Source organism: Musca domestica, unplaced genomic scaffold, assembly GCF_030504385.1.
Source record: "Musca domestica strain aabys unplaced genomic scaffold, Musca_domestica.polishedcontigs.V.1.1 66, whole genome shotgun sequence".
NCBI lineage: Eukaryota > Metazoa > Arthropoda > Insecta > Diptera > Muscidae > Musca > Musca domestica.
Window position 1 is genome coordinate 4,379,771 of NW_026712376.1, and position 17,238 is coordinate 4,397,008.

At 36.5% G+C, this 17,238-nt stretch overlaps 2 protein-coding genes across 2 annotated transcripts; one reads left to right on the forward strand and one right to left on the reverse strand.

Annotated features, from left to right (window-relative positions):
- Positions 1-1,835: 1,835 nt before the first annotated feature.
- LOC101893905 (uncharacterized) lies at positions 1,836-4,780 on the forward strand. Its single transcript, XM_005176858.4, has 3 exons — positions 1,836-2,835; positions 2,897-3,724; positions 3,784-4,780. The coding sequence occupies exons 1-3, from the start codon at positions 1,965-1,967 to the stop codon at positions 4,299-4,301; spliced, it is 2,217 nt and encodes a 738-aa protein (XP_005176915.1). The 5' UTR covers positions 1,836-1,964; the 3' UTR covers positions 4,302-4,780.
- Positions 4,781-5,050: 270 nt separating this feature from the next.
- Positions 5,051-10,240, reverse strand: LOC101893738 (tectonin beta-propeller repeat-containing protein). The gene is made up of 11 exons (XM_005176857.4): positions 10,125-10,240; positions 9,942-10,050; positions 9,151-9,875; positions 8,669-9,097; positions 7,990-8,605; positions 7,142-7,931; positions 6,931-7,077; positions 6,740-6,853; positions 5,686-6,650; positions 5,304-5,626; positions 5,051-5,232 (listed from the first exon to the last, which is right to left on the reverse strand). The coding sequence occupies exons 3-11, from the start codon at positions 9,802-9,804 to the stop codon at positions 5,194-5,196; spliced, it is 4,077 nt and encodes a 1,358-aa protein (XP_005176914.1). The 5' UTR covers positions 9,805-9,875; positions 9,942-10,050; positions 10,125-10,240; the 3' UTR covers positions 5,051-5,193.
- Positions 10,241-17,238: the final 6,998 nt, after the last annotated feature.

Genomic DNA, 17,238 nt, shown 5'->3' on the forward strand with positions numbered 1-17,238 from the left:
ACAAATAAATAAACAAATTAATTATGTTTTTTTTTTATACGAGTAACAGATAGTAGAGTGACCATAACAAATTTTAAAGTAAAAAGTAACTTTATTTACTAAAACACATAAAATTCGTACAAGTATGGCCACCTTGTACTGTTTTGTTCGCCGGTCACCGGCGTATGAAATAGAAATAAAGCTAATTGAGTTCGCGGCGACCGACGAAATTTTCGCCGGTGCCGTGATTGTGTGCACTTCCATATACACATATGTGTTTTATTTTTGACGACGAACATACGCCGCGAAAAAATTCGTCGTTCGCTCCAATTGCGTTCCTAGCATTACGTCGCATTTCAAAACATATAGAAATCTACTTATATTTGAAAAACCCTTTAAATTTTTTGATATATCAATTGATGTTTGCGAACAATTCACGTCACATAACTGTTAACATGGTATGCTGTGAACATGGTAGAAGAATACAAGTAGTCGCATCGACACAATGAACAGTCAAACCGATTTTAAAATTGAAAATCGTGAATGAAAAATTATTGAAATTTGTAAAAATTGTTGAAAAATACATATCATTACAACCTCCAATTTGCGTCGTGTAAGAAAACATATAAAAATCTACTTATTTTTGACAAAACATTTTAAAAATTTTGACATATCAATGTTCCCAAGCGTTGATGCATCTATATTCTTCTGTCAAACAGTTCATTGTCCCAGCAGCTGTGTCGATGCGACTACCTGTATACATTTTTGAAATATTAAATTTAAAATTCAACCGCGTTATTTTCTATTATTAGGCAAAATATGTTAATAAGTGTATACCATGGTACAATGAAGAGAAGGTAGGGCAACTTTGAAAAAATTGCAAGTATAGAGGTCTACCTGTTTGGCTTGTAATGTCAGAATTAGTATCAAAACCATAAAAAATCAAACAACTTGTTGCATATATTTTGAATAAATAATTGAAAACCGCGATAACTGAATGAAAGGTCAACACTTCTTTTCAAAATCATGTACTATATATCTCTAAAGGATTATTTCGCTACAAAAACTCTAGAATTTGTCGATGCATACGATGAAATAAACATTTTGAAAACACCCGACTTTGAATATTTTCTGAACAATTTTTTTGTTATTGAAAAGAAAACACATACAAAAACAAATAAAGATGACATATTAAGCCAAGAAAATAAAAAAATTGAAATCATATGGTATCATAGCCCTACCTTGATATCATTGTACCATGGTGTATACATGGTACAATGAAGAGAAGGTAGGTCAACTTTGAAAAAATTGCAAGTATAGAGGTCTACCTGTTTGGCTTGTACTGTCAGAATTAGTATCAAAACAATAAAAAATCAAACAACTTGTTGAATTTATTTTGAATAAATAATTGAAAAAACGCGATAACTGAATGAAAGGTCAACACTTCTTTTCAAAATCATGTACTATATATCTCTAAAGGATTATATCGCAACAAAAACTCTAGATTTTGTCGATGCATACGTTGAAATAAACATTTTGAAAACATCCGAATTTGAATGTTTTCTGAACAATTTTTTTGTTATTGAAAAGAAAACACATACATAAACAAATAAAGATGACATATTAGGCCAAGAAAATAAAAAAAATTAAAATCATATGGTATCATAGCCCTACCTTGATATCATTGTACCATGGGTGTATACCTATTGTATATTAAGAAATGGAAATAATAAAACGTCAAATAGAATTTGACACTAGTATTACTACAGAGTCAAATCAGCTGGGGTTTGCTGCTACATGTAATAATTATACCATGGTACCATGAGTGTAAACAAGTATGGAATTTGACATTTAGCATAGATTAGAACAGCTGTTTGGAACACTATGAATTATGCCATATTGTACCATCCACTCTTCAGAGGAGGGTTAACACTTGAACATATCATACAAATTTATCGGCACAGGGGACAATAGTAATTATATGAATGTTACCGCTACCGCTAAAAACAGTTGAGAATGTTGTGTCGCAGAAGTGTTTGTTGCCGAGGGATGTACTCGAGAGAATTGGGAGACCCGGCGATTGGGCCAAGTGTTGGTTCCATTTGCAAGGAAATGACGAATTGAATTTTACCCTTTGCCAATTATTTCCTCGAAATGGAGATACCGGATCTGTCTGTTTTTTAGACATAACAGTTTGCAAATTTATGCCTAGGAATGATGATTGTCAACTCGTTCTTCATAATATAGAAATATTGGATCGGAAAGAAGTAATACAATTGGAGGAAGTCGAAGTTACATTTTCACTTAGTCCCAACAACATTGAGAAATTTACATCATTTCCATGCAACAATTTAAAGGATATGGCCCAGATTTTGTTGCAACAATATCACTTGTGTACATCATGCATTGTCCTAAGCCCAGAGTTCAAGAAAATCGGAGTGGACTATATCTCTATAGACATAAGCAATCAAAGCAATTCCGGCAGATTTGTTGTCACCGATGATACCAAAATTAAAATTGGCAACATTTCTATAGCCAACTGCTACGACGGATCCAACTTTGTATGCTCCGATGTACCCGTGTTTAACAAAGCCCGAAGACAACTTGACGACTTGCTCGAATCGGCAAAAATACAGTCGAAAAGTTCACAAAGAATGAATTTAAATTCATTAATTGTTGGAACGTTTGGGTGCGGCAAGACGTCACTGGTTGAAGACTACCTATATCAATGTAAATGCAATGTTTTCAGATTGAAATCTTCGAATTTAATTAAACAGTATCCAGGAGAGTCTGAAACAGAATTACGAAATTTTTTTAGGAGCGTTAAATATTTTAACGACAACTTCTCTTCCAAAGGTTAGTATTTTTTTTGCTATATTTACAAAATTTTCTTTGACGATTTACATTCTTCTCCAAGGTATAAATGTAATTCTTATTGAAGATGTACACTTGTTATGCCCACAAGCCAAAAATAAAGCGAATTACTCTGAAACTACAACCAATTCAATGCGCCTTTTAACACAGTTTCTATCACTGTTGGACGAGCTGAGCCAATCGAAAAGGTGCATTTTATGTCTGGCCACAACACATAATTCAGACGCCTTAGATGAAGGTTTTAAGAGGCCTGGAAGGTTCGACAAAGAAATTGTTATCTCTGCATTGACTATAGAGGATCGCAGGCAAATTATCGAGAAACTACTTCAAAAAAGTCTTCCGAATAATAGGTTTCCTACAACACTTTTGGATTGGATATCAAAACAAACACAGGGTTACGTTCTTGCTGACCTGGCCTTGCTTGTACGAAATATTACACATCTTATGATGACCAAATCAAATGAATCCCAAGAATGGATTGTTCAAGAGTGTTTAAAAAAAGCCAAACCCGTGTCAGTGCGAGAAACTGATGTCAGCGTTTGTAAAACCAATGAAAGATTTTCCAACATTGGCGGGATGCATCATCTGAAAAAAACCTTAGAAGTTACTGTTTTAGCTGGACTAAAACAAGAAATGTCTTTTCGTCGCTTCGGATTAACACTGCCAAAAGGTATACTTCTATATGGACCACCTGGATGTGCCAAAACAACCATAGCAAAATGTTTAGCCACTGAAGCCAATATGACATTTATAGCCACTTCAGGAGCTGAAGTATACTCACCCTATGTGGGCTGTGCTGAAAAATTTATAGCAAAAATGTTTGATACCGCCCGAAAAAATTCCCCATGTTTGATATTTTTAGATGAGATTGGTAAATACTCAAATATATGTATATGTGACTTCAAACTTCATCCTTGGAATATTTTCCAGATTCTCTGATAGGCCGCCGAGCTGCCAATGGCTCTTCTTCGGGAGATGTTCAAATTCGTCTTCTGTCCACAATTCTAACAGAAATGGATGGAATTTTAGGATCGGACTCTCGAGATGGATTAAATTCTAATAACCACATATTGGTCGTAGCTGCAACAAATCGTCCAGATATGGTTGATGATGCTCTTATTCGGCCGGGTCGCTTTGACAAATTAATCCATGTACCAGCACCAGATTACCAATCCAGACGTTCAATTTTAACATTGTACGGCGGGAAAATGCCATTCGCAACAGATGTTGATATTGATGAGATTGCCGAACTAACGAATAATTATTCGGGTGCTGATATTTGTAATCTTTGTAACGAAGCAGCGATTAATGCATTTCAAAGGGATTTTAATGCGAATGAAATAACTCATAAAGATTTTGTTCACATATTGAAGACATCGTCAAAATCCTCATTGTCTCAAAATCAAATTGATTGGTATTATGAATTTGAAAGGAGATTCCACAGATGAAAGTTTCAGATTTGTTTTCAATTGTAAAGATTAGATAGAATAAAACATAATTGCCGCTAAATATGAATTATTAGCTAATTATTTATAACTTTTATTTTTGCCAGTTGGTTTGTGAAAGCTGTTGTTTAGAGCCGAAGGTTATACATTTATAATTTTCTTATTAAAATGTTAAGTTTCTCCTATAATTTTTTCGTTAATCCCACCATTGATTATATAAAAAAATTGCATTTAGCCTGATTTCTAACATATGTGGTGTGTACTGCTTGATAAGGTATATGGTATATGCGCATATGTTTTCTTTATTAAGACATATCCTCCAAATGTTATGCTGCATTGTAATAAATAGCGGTTCATTTGCTTATTCGTTTAAATATATTATTATTTTAACTCAATATGAAGTTGTTCTTGTATGGTATTTGGCAAAAAAAATTATAGAGAATAATATAATTTTTATTAATAAACTAAACAGTCTAAGCAGTAAATTTCTTATAAATAATTTTCACATTATGCAAATAAATTAAAGAATATAACAAGCTATGGAATGTGGAGAGATCATTAATCTATCGGTCTGCAATCATCTCTGAAGTATTTGAAAAGAAGGGACACGGACCGTAAAAAAAGGTTAGTATCTAAGTATGAGTGTGACATACGATGAGCTTCGCAAAAAGTTCAAACATTGAACTCATCTTCATTTTTTGAATTTACAAAAGTTCAAGTGTCATTTAAATTATAGAATTTATACAAAAATCTTGTGTGAAGGGATCTACACATAAAAGACGTGTAGGCAACTATTATTCATTGTTATTGAAAATACTTAAAATTGAATATATACACAAAAGCGAAGACGATCCAAAAATTACGTGACTTTTTTCATATTATGTTCATAATTTCTTTATGAAAAACCAGCTACCGACAAGTGATGCCATTGACCCTGTGATAAGTAAACAAGAGATTGATAGGATTACATGTATATATCTAGACACTGTTAACTACTTAACATACCGGAATACCCATACTCCAGCCAGCACCAGCTGGATTGTCTTTGGTAATTCCGCAGCGTCTGCAAAGTACACCATTCATGGCGACCGCCCACACCTCCGCCCCCACAGATATTGCCTTAAAGCCCAAGTGAGTATCAGTGTGTGGTGGTATATTTGCCACATTGGGCAGAAATTGCCAGTGCGAGCCTTCAGGGAATGTTTTGGTTATTTCTTTGCGTACAGCCAATCGATTTGTGCTATCTAGGGCCCATACACCACCTTGGCCAACCGAAATGGCTTTAAATTTTGTTCCACTTGGAGCATCAATCGGCTGCCATGCATCTCCTGAAAAGTTATTCATATATTAATAAAACAGCATGGCTCTTTAGCAAATACACACTCACCCAAGGGATTTAATTTGGTAATACCATAACGATAAAATATAGAACCGTTCTTGCCCAAAACCCATACTTGACCTGCCGGAGTTATGCTAATTGCAACCAGGGGCTGCTCGCTGGGTATATGCTCCCAATTTTCGCCTTTAGGATTCAAGGAAGTTACACCATGTCGATATAGTACATCACCATTAGATGCTATGGCCCAGGCACATATTGGAATCTCATCCATACTCTCACTATTAACGCTGTTACTGTCCGTTGGCAAAACCTGCAAAGCGGCATCGAGTATTTTCGAATGGCTTAGCTCCTGCCACGGCCCACTTGTAACAAGACGACATTTCTTCAGCCAACGACGGCGCCTTACACAATCTGTTAGGCGTTTTTGAGCATGATAAGTGGCTGGAAAATCAATAGCATATTGCCATCCTTCTTTGTCACAACCACCGGGTATATTATAATCAATAGCCCAGTCGGAAATCCATTCATAATGTGATGACAAAAGTTTGGTATGCTCCTTACTTCGTTTTTGCCGTCCGGTTACGTCGCTCCACATAAAGCGATCTGTCGGTAAGCTTTTTGTGGTAAAACCGCTTATAGGATTCCAGCGTTGGTTTTCATACACATAATAGTTGTGTGTATCTATCATGGGATTAATTTTACCCACATTACCCTCAAGTCCCTTTAAAAAATTGCCTCCCCAACCCCCATTGTATACCCATGCCGTATTATCACATGTCATGCCCCAAACCACGCCAGCAGAACAGCTAAACACTTTCTTTATATGTCCGCCAACTTGTCTCCAAAACATTAACTGGGGGTTGAGTATAACATTTGGGCAGCGATACGTGACATTGAAAAGTTTAACTCGACCACTCACATATAGACAAGTTACAGAGTCTGGGTCCACTCTGTATTTGTAATCCACAAAATATGAATTATTTACCATAACAGCGTAATGACTTTCCAGCGCTCTAAAATGAAAGAAACGGATAGATATAGTACGGAGATTATAACCCGCTTTTTTAATTTAACAAATTACAGAGTATAAATAACAGTTTACCTTATTTTCAATGTAAAAGTTGTGCCTGGTGCGAATACCATCTTATCATATCTCGTTTCGTTCTGCCACTCAGAATTTTCCATGGTATTTAAAACAATTGTTTTTTCATTAAACCTGTGTCGTAACAAAGGAATTATAATTTAAACACATCTTGCCGAAAATAGTCTTCTGTTAGATGGTAATATTTTTACCTTGGGTTCAAGTGCATAGCAATGACACGATGTTTTTCAAATTTTACCCCAACCTTAAGGGACGAATGGCATTGCAAATCGAAACGTATTTGATCAGCGTCATCATAAACACAGCCGGAAATTATTAGTTCGGATCCACAAGGCATTCTGAAAACCCATTAATAAAATTACACAAAAGCCTATTGTTTTGTGAAACTCGAAAAATACCAACCCATTATGTAGCGTATTATAATATGGAGTTTCCAGGGTGCTAACATCCATTTCTTGCTTATAACTATTTGTTGCACTTTCCCACTGTTGACTTTTCATATTAGCCGGATCGAAGACAAAAACATCACCCAGTTCGGTGGTGGCCCATATAGAATTGTTTGCAGGTTTCGCTACGACTTCATTTATTTGGCAACATACAGATGTTAGATGAGAAAGCCAATCTTCCATTTCAGAATCACTGGAGAAGAGTAGACGAACTGGAGAGCAATTAGAACTTACAAGGCTTGTTACATGTATGGCTAGTCGTGGGGAGGCAGGTTCACTGCAACACATAACACATGTTATGGCCGATAAAGAGAATTGAATTTTGGCTGTTACGCCATCAGGGTTTAGTACGGTAAATGTTCCAGAATCAGAATCCTTTTGAATTGTAGGATTTTGAGATGTGGGCGTAGTGGCGGAGCTGCCGCTCACCCACTCCAGTTCAATTAGACAATCTTCAAAATCCAGAGTACCAGGACGTTGATAGCGCGCTTCAGCAGATTTTATCCATGATGAAAGTTCGACTGCCTTTTCATATCTCGCCTGACTTATTAATGTATTAAATTTGTCTTGTCGTTTCCGCAGTTTTTCCACAATATCTTTCCGCCAAGCCGAGTCTACATTAATATGGCTATCTGTTGAAGAACTTTGATCATTGAACCAATTTGGTAAATTACTCGGGTTAATGCTAACAGCTCCAGCTGTTAAGTATGACCACATAACTTCGCATTCGGTCCAAAATTGGGATCCTAATCAATAAATATAATTATAGTATACACAAATCTAAATACACAGACAAATATATACCGGCATGATCATCGTCATCCAAAAATGCATCGGAGCCATGGTGTGTAGAGTCAGCATCAAATACGGTTGAATCACTTTCAGGGTGGGCCTCGGTGCCTACCATAGAACCAACGCTACGCACCGGGGACCACGCTCTGGGATTTTTTAAATGTGTTTCGTATGCTTTGCCACTAACTTCGGCCACCTCAGTTGTTCCAGGGGCACTAGAAGCATGGGTTAGTTCTCTTAACGCAGAAGTACGTTTCTTGTGACGTTCATTCAAATTGAGACTTCCAATGTTGGGTGGTGAATCTGAGTAATGCCGATAGAGTTCACCTTTTAGCCTGGATGGTGGTCCGTTATTGCAATTATTTCCAGTCACAACATTTTCTATTGGTGCACATGTTTCCACAACACCTTTTTCTTTTTCTTTATTATAAAGGTTAGAAAAACTTTGCTGTTTCGAACCGGGTGTTGATGAACTACCGCTTCGGCGAGAAGCTATTGACATGGAACTTGAAGTACGGCTTATTTGCATTGGTAATTGGATTAGGCGCCATTTTTTCCCCGTTGGATCTGATGGCGTAACACCGTAGCGGTAGTAAAGAGCTCGATCGGCAGATCCAATAGCGAATACCTTGAAAACGGTCAATTATATTATCCTTTAAAAATAACATTCCTGTTTTCTAAAATTGCTCACCTGATCATTCGCAGCAACCGAAACCATAGATATATTTCCTATCATTTCGACCCAACCACTGCCAATAGCAGCGTCTTCACATACTCCAGCCAGATCGCCCTTAATGCCTCGTCTAAACCATACGCTGCAATCATTACAAACACACCAAACAGCATTTGTGCCAACTGATATCTGAACTATTTTTAAACCGCTTGCGGGTTCTTGGTTATTGGCATGAGATGGTGCCTTAACATCTAACCAGGAGTCGCCTGAAAGATTTTCACGGGTTACACCTGAGCGTACAATTGCATGACCGTTGAAAAGCACAGCCCAAACCAGACCAGTTGGACCAACACTAAGTTGGGCTAATTCGCAAGTAGGTGGAGTTGGAATAGTTGTCCAACGGAGTCCTTCGGGAGCTGTGGCAGAAACCCCGCTCCGGAACATAGCCTTAAATGGAAAATTTAATAGGAAACACAGTGTAAATTCCAGGACGAACTTACCCTGCCATGAGCTGTTATAGCCCAAACGACTAATGTACCAGTGGCAGCATTAGGTATATTTGTGCCGCCTATTGCCACATCGGTAAAAGGCTCCTGTGTGGGGTCTTTGTGTAATGGTGCCACAGCACACCAACAATTTAAAGCACTATAGCGGCGAAACCTCACCCATTTACGTCGCCTTACATACGAATTCCAAGATTTCTTTGCCGAATATGTAGCTGGAAAGTCTAGAGCATACATCCAACCATCCTCACCAAGGGAATTTCCATCCAAATCCAATTCCAGATGCCAATCACCATCCCATTGCCATGCCATTGATGGTAGACGTATTTTTTCGATAGATCGATCTTGTTGGCCATCGGCAGAGGAATATTTAAAACGATCTGTGGGCAATAGTGTTTTGGAAAACCCTTCAATGGGCAACCAACGTTCATTTTCGTATGATTCTTCTTTTACTCGTATGGGCACATCCAGGCCGTGAACATGAACATATACTTGACGATCACCACCAATAGCCCACATAAAATTGGGAACAGCTGAGATTTTCTTGAATTCCAAGCCATTGTAGGGGAACTCCCTCCATGCTGCCGAACTAGTTGATAAGGTATATACTCTACCTTCGCTGCTATTGGCAAAAAGTAAACTACTAGGCATACTTGAACCGGAAAACGAAATGCAACGTTTAAGAAAACACTTGCAATACGGTTATCGTGGGACTTTCGAGCCTTAAAAGATAAAAAAATCAAGTATTCGTTTAAAGATATTACACATATTTAGGATCCTCATCTTACTTTAAATTTGCTATAGAATTCTTGTTTCCATTTCAGTCATCAGTACCCAGTCATTGCTGCTGTTGCGGCATGTTTTGAGTGAGTCACTACTAGGTTCACAAGAGGACCTCTGAAAGTAATTGTTTTATATTGTATTATTAGCCTTTTTTATGTTTTTCTTTGTTCTCTGCAATATTTTCCTACACTTTGTTCCTTGTAAACTACAAAGCAGAAGAAATTTGTGTGATATACATAAAGGGGGCTAAAACTTGGGGTAGCACGAAATAACAGCTGATATATTTTCCACCCCTTGATTGACATAAAAAGCCAGTGATGTCAATGTCGGCATTGAGTGAGGTAAGTACAAATGTCTTGCGTCAAATTTTGGTAATATCGTGTTCTAGTCTAGACTTTTGAATATGTAACAGTTTTGTATTTGGCTGGAAATACATAAAGCGCATATTTGGCTGGCTTCTTCGTAGATGAACAAAGGATTTTTAGGTTGACTTAGTTCGATTTTGGCCCTAGGCTCCTATGTTCATTTCCGAAGAAGCCAGCCGATGACTTAAGCCCGCCGGATAATGTATTCCCGCCGCTTTATGTATTCCCACCATTATTGAGCCATGCTACAGCCTATGCAGGTGCACGTCCATTAAAGTGACACTTTTAGACATTCGTTTCTCCTAAAACTGTAATGTGAATTATAATATCTAAAGAAAAAAATGTGTTCAAGTGATTTCTATGCCCTACCTTGTCTTAATTGTACCCACGCCACAGTAATAAGGGTTGTTCAACTTCAAAGCAACTAGGAAACTGCAACTCTGTACTGGAGTGTTACTGTGTCAAATAGACGTCTAAGCATTCAACAGTTGGTTTTGTTTATTCTATGCAAAGGAAATGCATATTTTCCACGTTAATGGATAGAAAAATGTATTGTTTTTGGAAAAAAAAAAAACATTAGTGTCCCTATATTTTGTATTTTGATGATTTTAGCTTCATTATTCACCGGAATTGTTAAAATTTCGTATTAACATTTCCTAATGAGTACTACATTCTGTCGCAGGAAATTGCAGGTCCACGTCTTCGTATATACCCCAAAATAACGGTAATCTCCTATATGCGGTATTTTTAAAATTTTAACAGAATTCTATCTAACGGATTTTACTTTTTATTTATTTATTCATTTTTATACCCTCCACCATAGTATGGAGGGTATATTAAGTTTGTCCTTCCGTAACACCTCGAAATATACATTTTAAACCCCACAAAGTATATATATTCTTGATCAACATAAAATTCTATGTCGATTTATCAATGTCCGTCCGTCTGTGGAAATCACTCGAGCTTTCGAACAAAATGAAGTAGGTTGATAAAATTTTACTCAAATTTGTATTATGTCTGCAGGACTTTTGGTATTGAAAATGGGCCATGTAGGTCCACGTCTTAGTAGGTTCAGGTCTTCGTATAACCCCCATATATCGGTACCTCCCTATATTCTATATTTTGCTGATTTCAGCGAAATTAGTCACCGCAATTGTTTCATATTCCTTATAGGTACTACAGTCTATGACAGAAAATTGTCTATGTAGGTTCAGGTCTTCGTATAACCCCGGTGCCTCCCTATATTCGGTATTTTGCTGATTTCAGCGACATTATTCACCGAAATTGTTTCATATTTCGTATTTGCACTTCGTAATAGGGACTACGGCCTGTGACAGAAAATTTCAGGTCCACATCTTCGTATAGACCCCAAAATAACGGTTACTTCCTATATATGGTATGTTTAAGATTTTAACATCATTTATAACGAATTCTATTTTTTTTTGAAATTTCCAAATTTTTTCCAAATGCTGGAGGGTATTCAAAGTTCGGCCCGTTCGAACTTACTGTTCTTTCATTTGTTATTTATTTATTTTAAGATATCACAAATCGAAATCATGCAAAATATTAATTGAAAATTCGTTATTATACTCATTTTTCCTAATAACTTTTTATTCCAGCACACTTTGAGCATTCAAACTTAATTAAGTCCATTCTTTAAAATGGCAATGAACTAATCAAGGAAAAAACCAAAATTTCCCTGAATGTCATGGGAAAAACTTTAAATATAAATTACATTTATTCACGAGAATAGTTGAATGCCCTTTTCCCCATAAAAACCTATGTACGTACAACAACAACAACAATTTACATCCATATGTAATGATAAAAAACAGAGCCATTGTAGGTAATTTACTGGCATAAATATCTATTTAAAATGATTTCAACCCAATGATATGCATGTCATTTAGTCAATTCAGATAGCGCATAGGAAGTCATGAAAGGTGCTAATGTGTTGTCAAGCGGCACGTATTTCAAATATATTTCCGGTACTGCTGTACCTAAATAGCAAATAAAGAATAGCCAACAATATTGCCTGATAACTCAAAACTTTTTTGTGTCTTAATTCTTTCTTTCAACTTGAACCCCAAAAAACCGAAACACCAAATTAGCGGCAAGAAAGTTTGACCCTTAATATAACTAAAATCAGAGTAACACAATTATTTGGTGACTTATATAAGGTGTGTCTGGTTACTTTTCCTACAGGAATTGTACATCAACTTCTTTCTGAGAGAGTAAGGTAGTTTCACTCTCTTTTGCAATATAAATGTGAAAAGTAAACAGCTGGTTTGTCAAAACAAAACAATTTGTGCGTCATAAATAGAGAATAATCATGCAGAAATATAAAATGTCCGAAAAAAGAATTACGTTTGTGATTTCCAAGATAAATATGTTTTTAAATTGTTTGTCCAAATATAATTAACTGGAAGGAGAAGAAGAGTTGCAAGTGATTGCAAGAAGACAGTTGTACAGCAAGAATTTGCAAACTATCAGTGAAAAAACTGTTAAAAATGTTCTCTCAAATCGCTCTCTCTTGCAGATGTTGTCAAACGAATAATTTTGAAAAAATTATAAACATATGTTCGCCCTCTTAAATGAATGGAAAGAGAGATCATGTGTGCTTTGTTTATAATTTTTCTTTCGATAGCTGCTTTAGCGTATTGATTCTAGCATGAGTTGTTGTTGTAACAACAATTCTTCTAATCTGGTCATTCCTCAAAAATTTACCATTCAAAAATTAGGCTACCTTAATATGCTTTAGTCAAAATTCGTCGGGTAAGTTGGGTAGCTTGGACAGAGCAATTGAAAATTACAGAATGTAGAACAAAGCTACTCCCTAAATACATTTTCTCATACCCTCCACCATGGTATGGAGGGTAAAGTTTGTCATTCCGTTTGTAACACCTCGAAATATACAGGATGAGATAACAAAACTGCAACAAAGTCAAACGTTATAATTTTTACATTTTCGGAAATAGCATCAAATTTTAGAATAAGTTTAGATTTGTTCGAATTGGTTACCTTTGGCACGAATTATGGCCTTGAAACGGCCAATGAAACCGTCATACGCTGCCCGAATGTTGCTCTGCTGTATTTTGGCCCATTCCCGGCGAAGCGCTTGCTTGCGATGATCGACACTGCTTTCCAAAATACTCCAGACACAATAGTCCAACGGATTGGTATCCGGAGATTTTGGTGGCCATTGTGCGCTGGAAATGAAGCGAGGAACCTCATTTTGTAACCATTCTTGGGTGGCGCGTGCTGAGTGCAATGGTGCTGAGTCGAGTTGGAATGTCCAAGGTCTGCGGCCAAAATGTTTGCGTGCCCAAGGCTTTAATACACCCTCCAGAATATTTTCGCGATAATTTTGTATTCTGATGCCACTGTTGATTAATACGAGCAGAGAGTGACCATCGGCTGTTATGGCGACCCACACCATCGCCATGGCCGACGCTTGAGTTCTGGTGGGCAACCGAAGGGGCACATTTTTGCCTCTTTGGCAAGTAAACACGATCATTTTGTTTATTTACAAACTGCTGGACAACGAATGTTTTGTCATCGGAGAAAACCAAATTCGACAGTTCACCACAATCGATCATTTTGTTTATTTACAAACTGCTGGACAACGAATGTTTTGTCATCGGAGAAAACCAAATTCGACAGTTCACCACAATCGGTCAAGCCCTTAGCTCTTTTGAATCTATTTTCTTTCTGTTGCGGTGTAAGTTCTTGCACTTTTTGGAATTTCAATGGCTTTACCCCGAGCTCATTTTTCAATATTTGCCGAATGGAATATTGCGATATGTTCAGCTCACGAGCCATTTTCGGCCACTGCGACGCGGGTTTCGATCGAGTCGCATCTTAACTTTTCGAAACATTTCTGCTGATGTTGCTGTTTTCTTCCGTCCATTTCCTTGACGTCACGGTAACGAGCGACGGTACGAGACACAAAAGATTTATTCACATTTAAACGCTGGAGTGCTCTAACGATATCCACTTGTGGATTTTCAGCCAAATATAAAGAAATCGCACTATCACGCTTGAATTCCATTACGAATAACTTTTTTTTTTGGAAAATTCTCACCAAAATGCTTTTGTACGCTGGTAAACAATATAGTGAGCTGTCACTGGAATAATTTGAACAGCTGTCGGACGAGTGGCTTAGAAATGACAGAAGTCTGAAGTTGGTTGCAGTTTTTTCATTTCACCCTATATATTTTAGACCTCTCAAAGTACATATGTTCTTGATCAGCATAAAATTCTATGCCGATTTAACGATGACCAGTCCGTGTGTGGAAATCACTCTAGCTTCCGAACGAATTGAAGTAGGTTAATATAATTTCACTCAAATGTGTATTTTTTCTGTAGGACTTTTGGTATTGAAAATCTATATATAAAAGAGAAAAATGTTTGTTTCTAGTTTATGGACTCGAAAACCGCTCCAAGTCCAAGTATACTACAACATTGTGTGAAAGTAACATAGGCTATATAATTTTTTGAAATTCTACTTGGAACTGGATATAAAGCAACAGTATCGGAGGTACCTCCCAAAACTACTACAGTCTACAAATATGAAATGGAATTTGAAACAAAAGTAAATTTACCAATTTATATTGAAATCGGTTCAATTTTGGATACAGCTCACATATATATATTGAATTTGTCGGCCGATTTCATTATTTGATGCATTAAACACGCTGTGTATGCCACATTTCAATGAAATTTGGAATGTATGATGGAATCTGTCTAAACAATTTGTTTTCCAAATTATACTGAAATCGCTTCAGATTTGGATATAGCTCCCATATATATTTGCGGCCGATTTCATGTATTGGATGCACCAAACACTCAATGTATCTTTAATTTCAATGAAATTTGGAATGGGTAACGGAATTTTAAACGAATATATATTTGCCAAATTATATTGAAATCGGTACAATTTGGATATAGCTCCCATATACATTTTTGTCCGATTTCGTTTATTTGATGCACCAAACAGGACGTGTATGTTATATTTTAATGAAATTTGGAATGAGTGACGGGATTTGATCAGAAAATAAATTTGCCAAATTATATTGAAATCGGTTCAGATTTTTTCGACCGATTTCGTTTATTTGATACACCAAACACAATATGTGCGTTCGATTCTAATGTAATTTGGAATGAGTGCCGGAATTGGTTAAAACCAGTAAAGAAAGTCCTAAAGTCGGGGCGGGGCCGTTTTTATGATACCCTACACCACTTTGCTAATTTAGTTAAGCTCCACATACAAATTAAAAGTTTTTATGGGAGAATTGAATCATACACGCTATGATTATAATTATAATTTAAAATTCAAAGGACTAAATATGCCGAAGCTTTTGTATCTTTTAAATTCGGACTTGTATTGCCCATTTGGTGCAAAATTAATTTCAAATCAGATAATGATATATATGGGAGCTATATCCAAATCTGAACCAATCTCGATAAAATTTGGCAAAGATATTTCTGAGCTGTATTTGATATATTTCCCTGAATATCGTTGTTACGGAGTGCATATTACGGCTGTGGGTAACAAATACAACAAATCGGATGAACAGTATATATGGGAGCTATAGCTATATCAGAACCAATCTTCACCAAATTTGGCATACTACCTTCTAGACTCAATTCGGTCGTATGTGCCAAATTCTATCCCATTGGGCAATATTAGACGTTTGGTGTACAATAAAAAGTAAATCGGACGAAGTTATATATGGGAGCTATATCCAAATCTGAACCGATCTCGATAAAATTTAGCAAATGTATTTCTGAGCTGTATTTGATATATTTTCCCAAATATTGTTGTTGCAGAGCGCATATTACGGCTGCGGAGGACAAAAGTAACAAATCGGATGAACAATATATATGGGAGCTATAGCTGTATCTGAACTGATTTCGATCAAATTTGGCATACATATTTTCAGGCCTAATTTGGTTGTATGTGCAAAATTCCATACAATTCGGGCTGATATTACACGTTTGGTGCACAATAAAAGGCAAATCGGACGAAGATATATATGGGAGCTATATCTAAATTTTGACCGATTATCTCCAATTTCAATAGGGTTCGTCCTTGGGCCAAACAAATGATCTGTGCAAAATTTCATCTGGATCGGGCGATAAATGCGACCTGTACTTTGTTTACAAAAATACATGGACAGACGGACGGACGGACATGCATAAATCGACTGAGAATGTGATTCTATGCAGATCATCAAAAGGAACTATGGGTCTATCTCGTTTCCTTTTGCCTGTTACAAACAAATGCACAAAGACATAATACACTGACCACCTTGTGGTGTAGGGTATAAAAAATTTTGCCAAATTATTTTGAAATTGGTACTAATTTGGATATAGCTGCCATACATAATTTCGTCCGATTTTACATATTTTTTTTTCACCCAACTCGATATGTATATCCGATTCCGATGAAATTCGGACAGAGCGACGAAAAAAATTTACCAAATTATATAACAATCGGTTGAGGTTTGGGTATGGCTCACATATATATATTCGGTCATGTATGTTATGCCCCGAACACGATATGTATGTCCGTTTCCAATGAAATTCAGAATGTTTGGCGAAATTTGGTTACAACAATAAATTTGACAAATTAATTAGAAATTGGTTAAGATTTGGATATGGCTTCCATATATATTCTCGGCCGATTTCACATATTTGATGCACCAAACACGGTATGTACCTTCAATGGAATATGAAAGGTGTGACAGAATTTGGTGTAAAAGTAAATTTTGTCAAGTTATATTGAAATCGATTCAGATTGGGATATGATTTTATTAAGGGCTAAGTACATAAGAAGCTTGAAGTCATGGCATGGCCTATTTTGTGACATTTCACAAAGGAATTACAGAGCCGCACTAAAATCCTGCCGTCGTTTTCCATTATAATTTGGCAT

Coding starts and splice junctions, on each gene's coding strand:
- LOC101893905 (XM_005176858.4), top strand. CDS start 1,965: ATGTTACCGCTACCGCTAAAAACAGTTGAGAATGTTGTGTCGCAGAAG. Junction 2,836..2,896: donor CGACAACTTCTCTTCCAAAG/GTTAGTATTTTT, acceptor TTCTTCTCCAAG/GTATAAATGTAATTCTTATT. Junction 3,725..3,783: donor GATATTTTTAGATGAGATTG/GTAAATACTCAA, acceptor AATATTTTCCAG/ATTCTCTGATAGGCCGCCGA.
- LOC101893738 (XM_005176857.4), bottom strand. CDS start 9,804: ATGCCTAGTAGTTTACTTTTTGCCAATAGCAGCGAAGGTAGAGTATAT. Junction 7,932..7,989: donor GGATGACGATGATCATGCCG/GTATATATTTGT, acceptor TTTATTGATTAG/GATCCCAATTTTGGACCGAA. Junction 5,627..5,685: donor TACCAAATTAAATCCCTTGG/GTGAGTGTGTAT, acceptor ATAACTTTTCAG/GAGATGCATGGCAGCCGATT.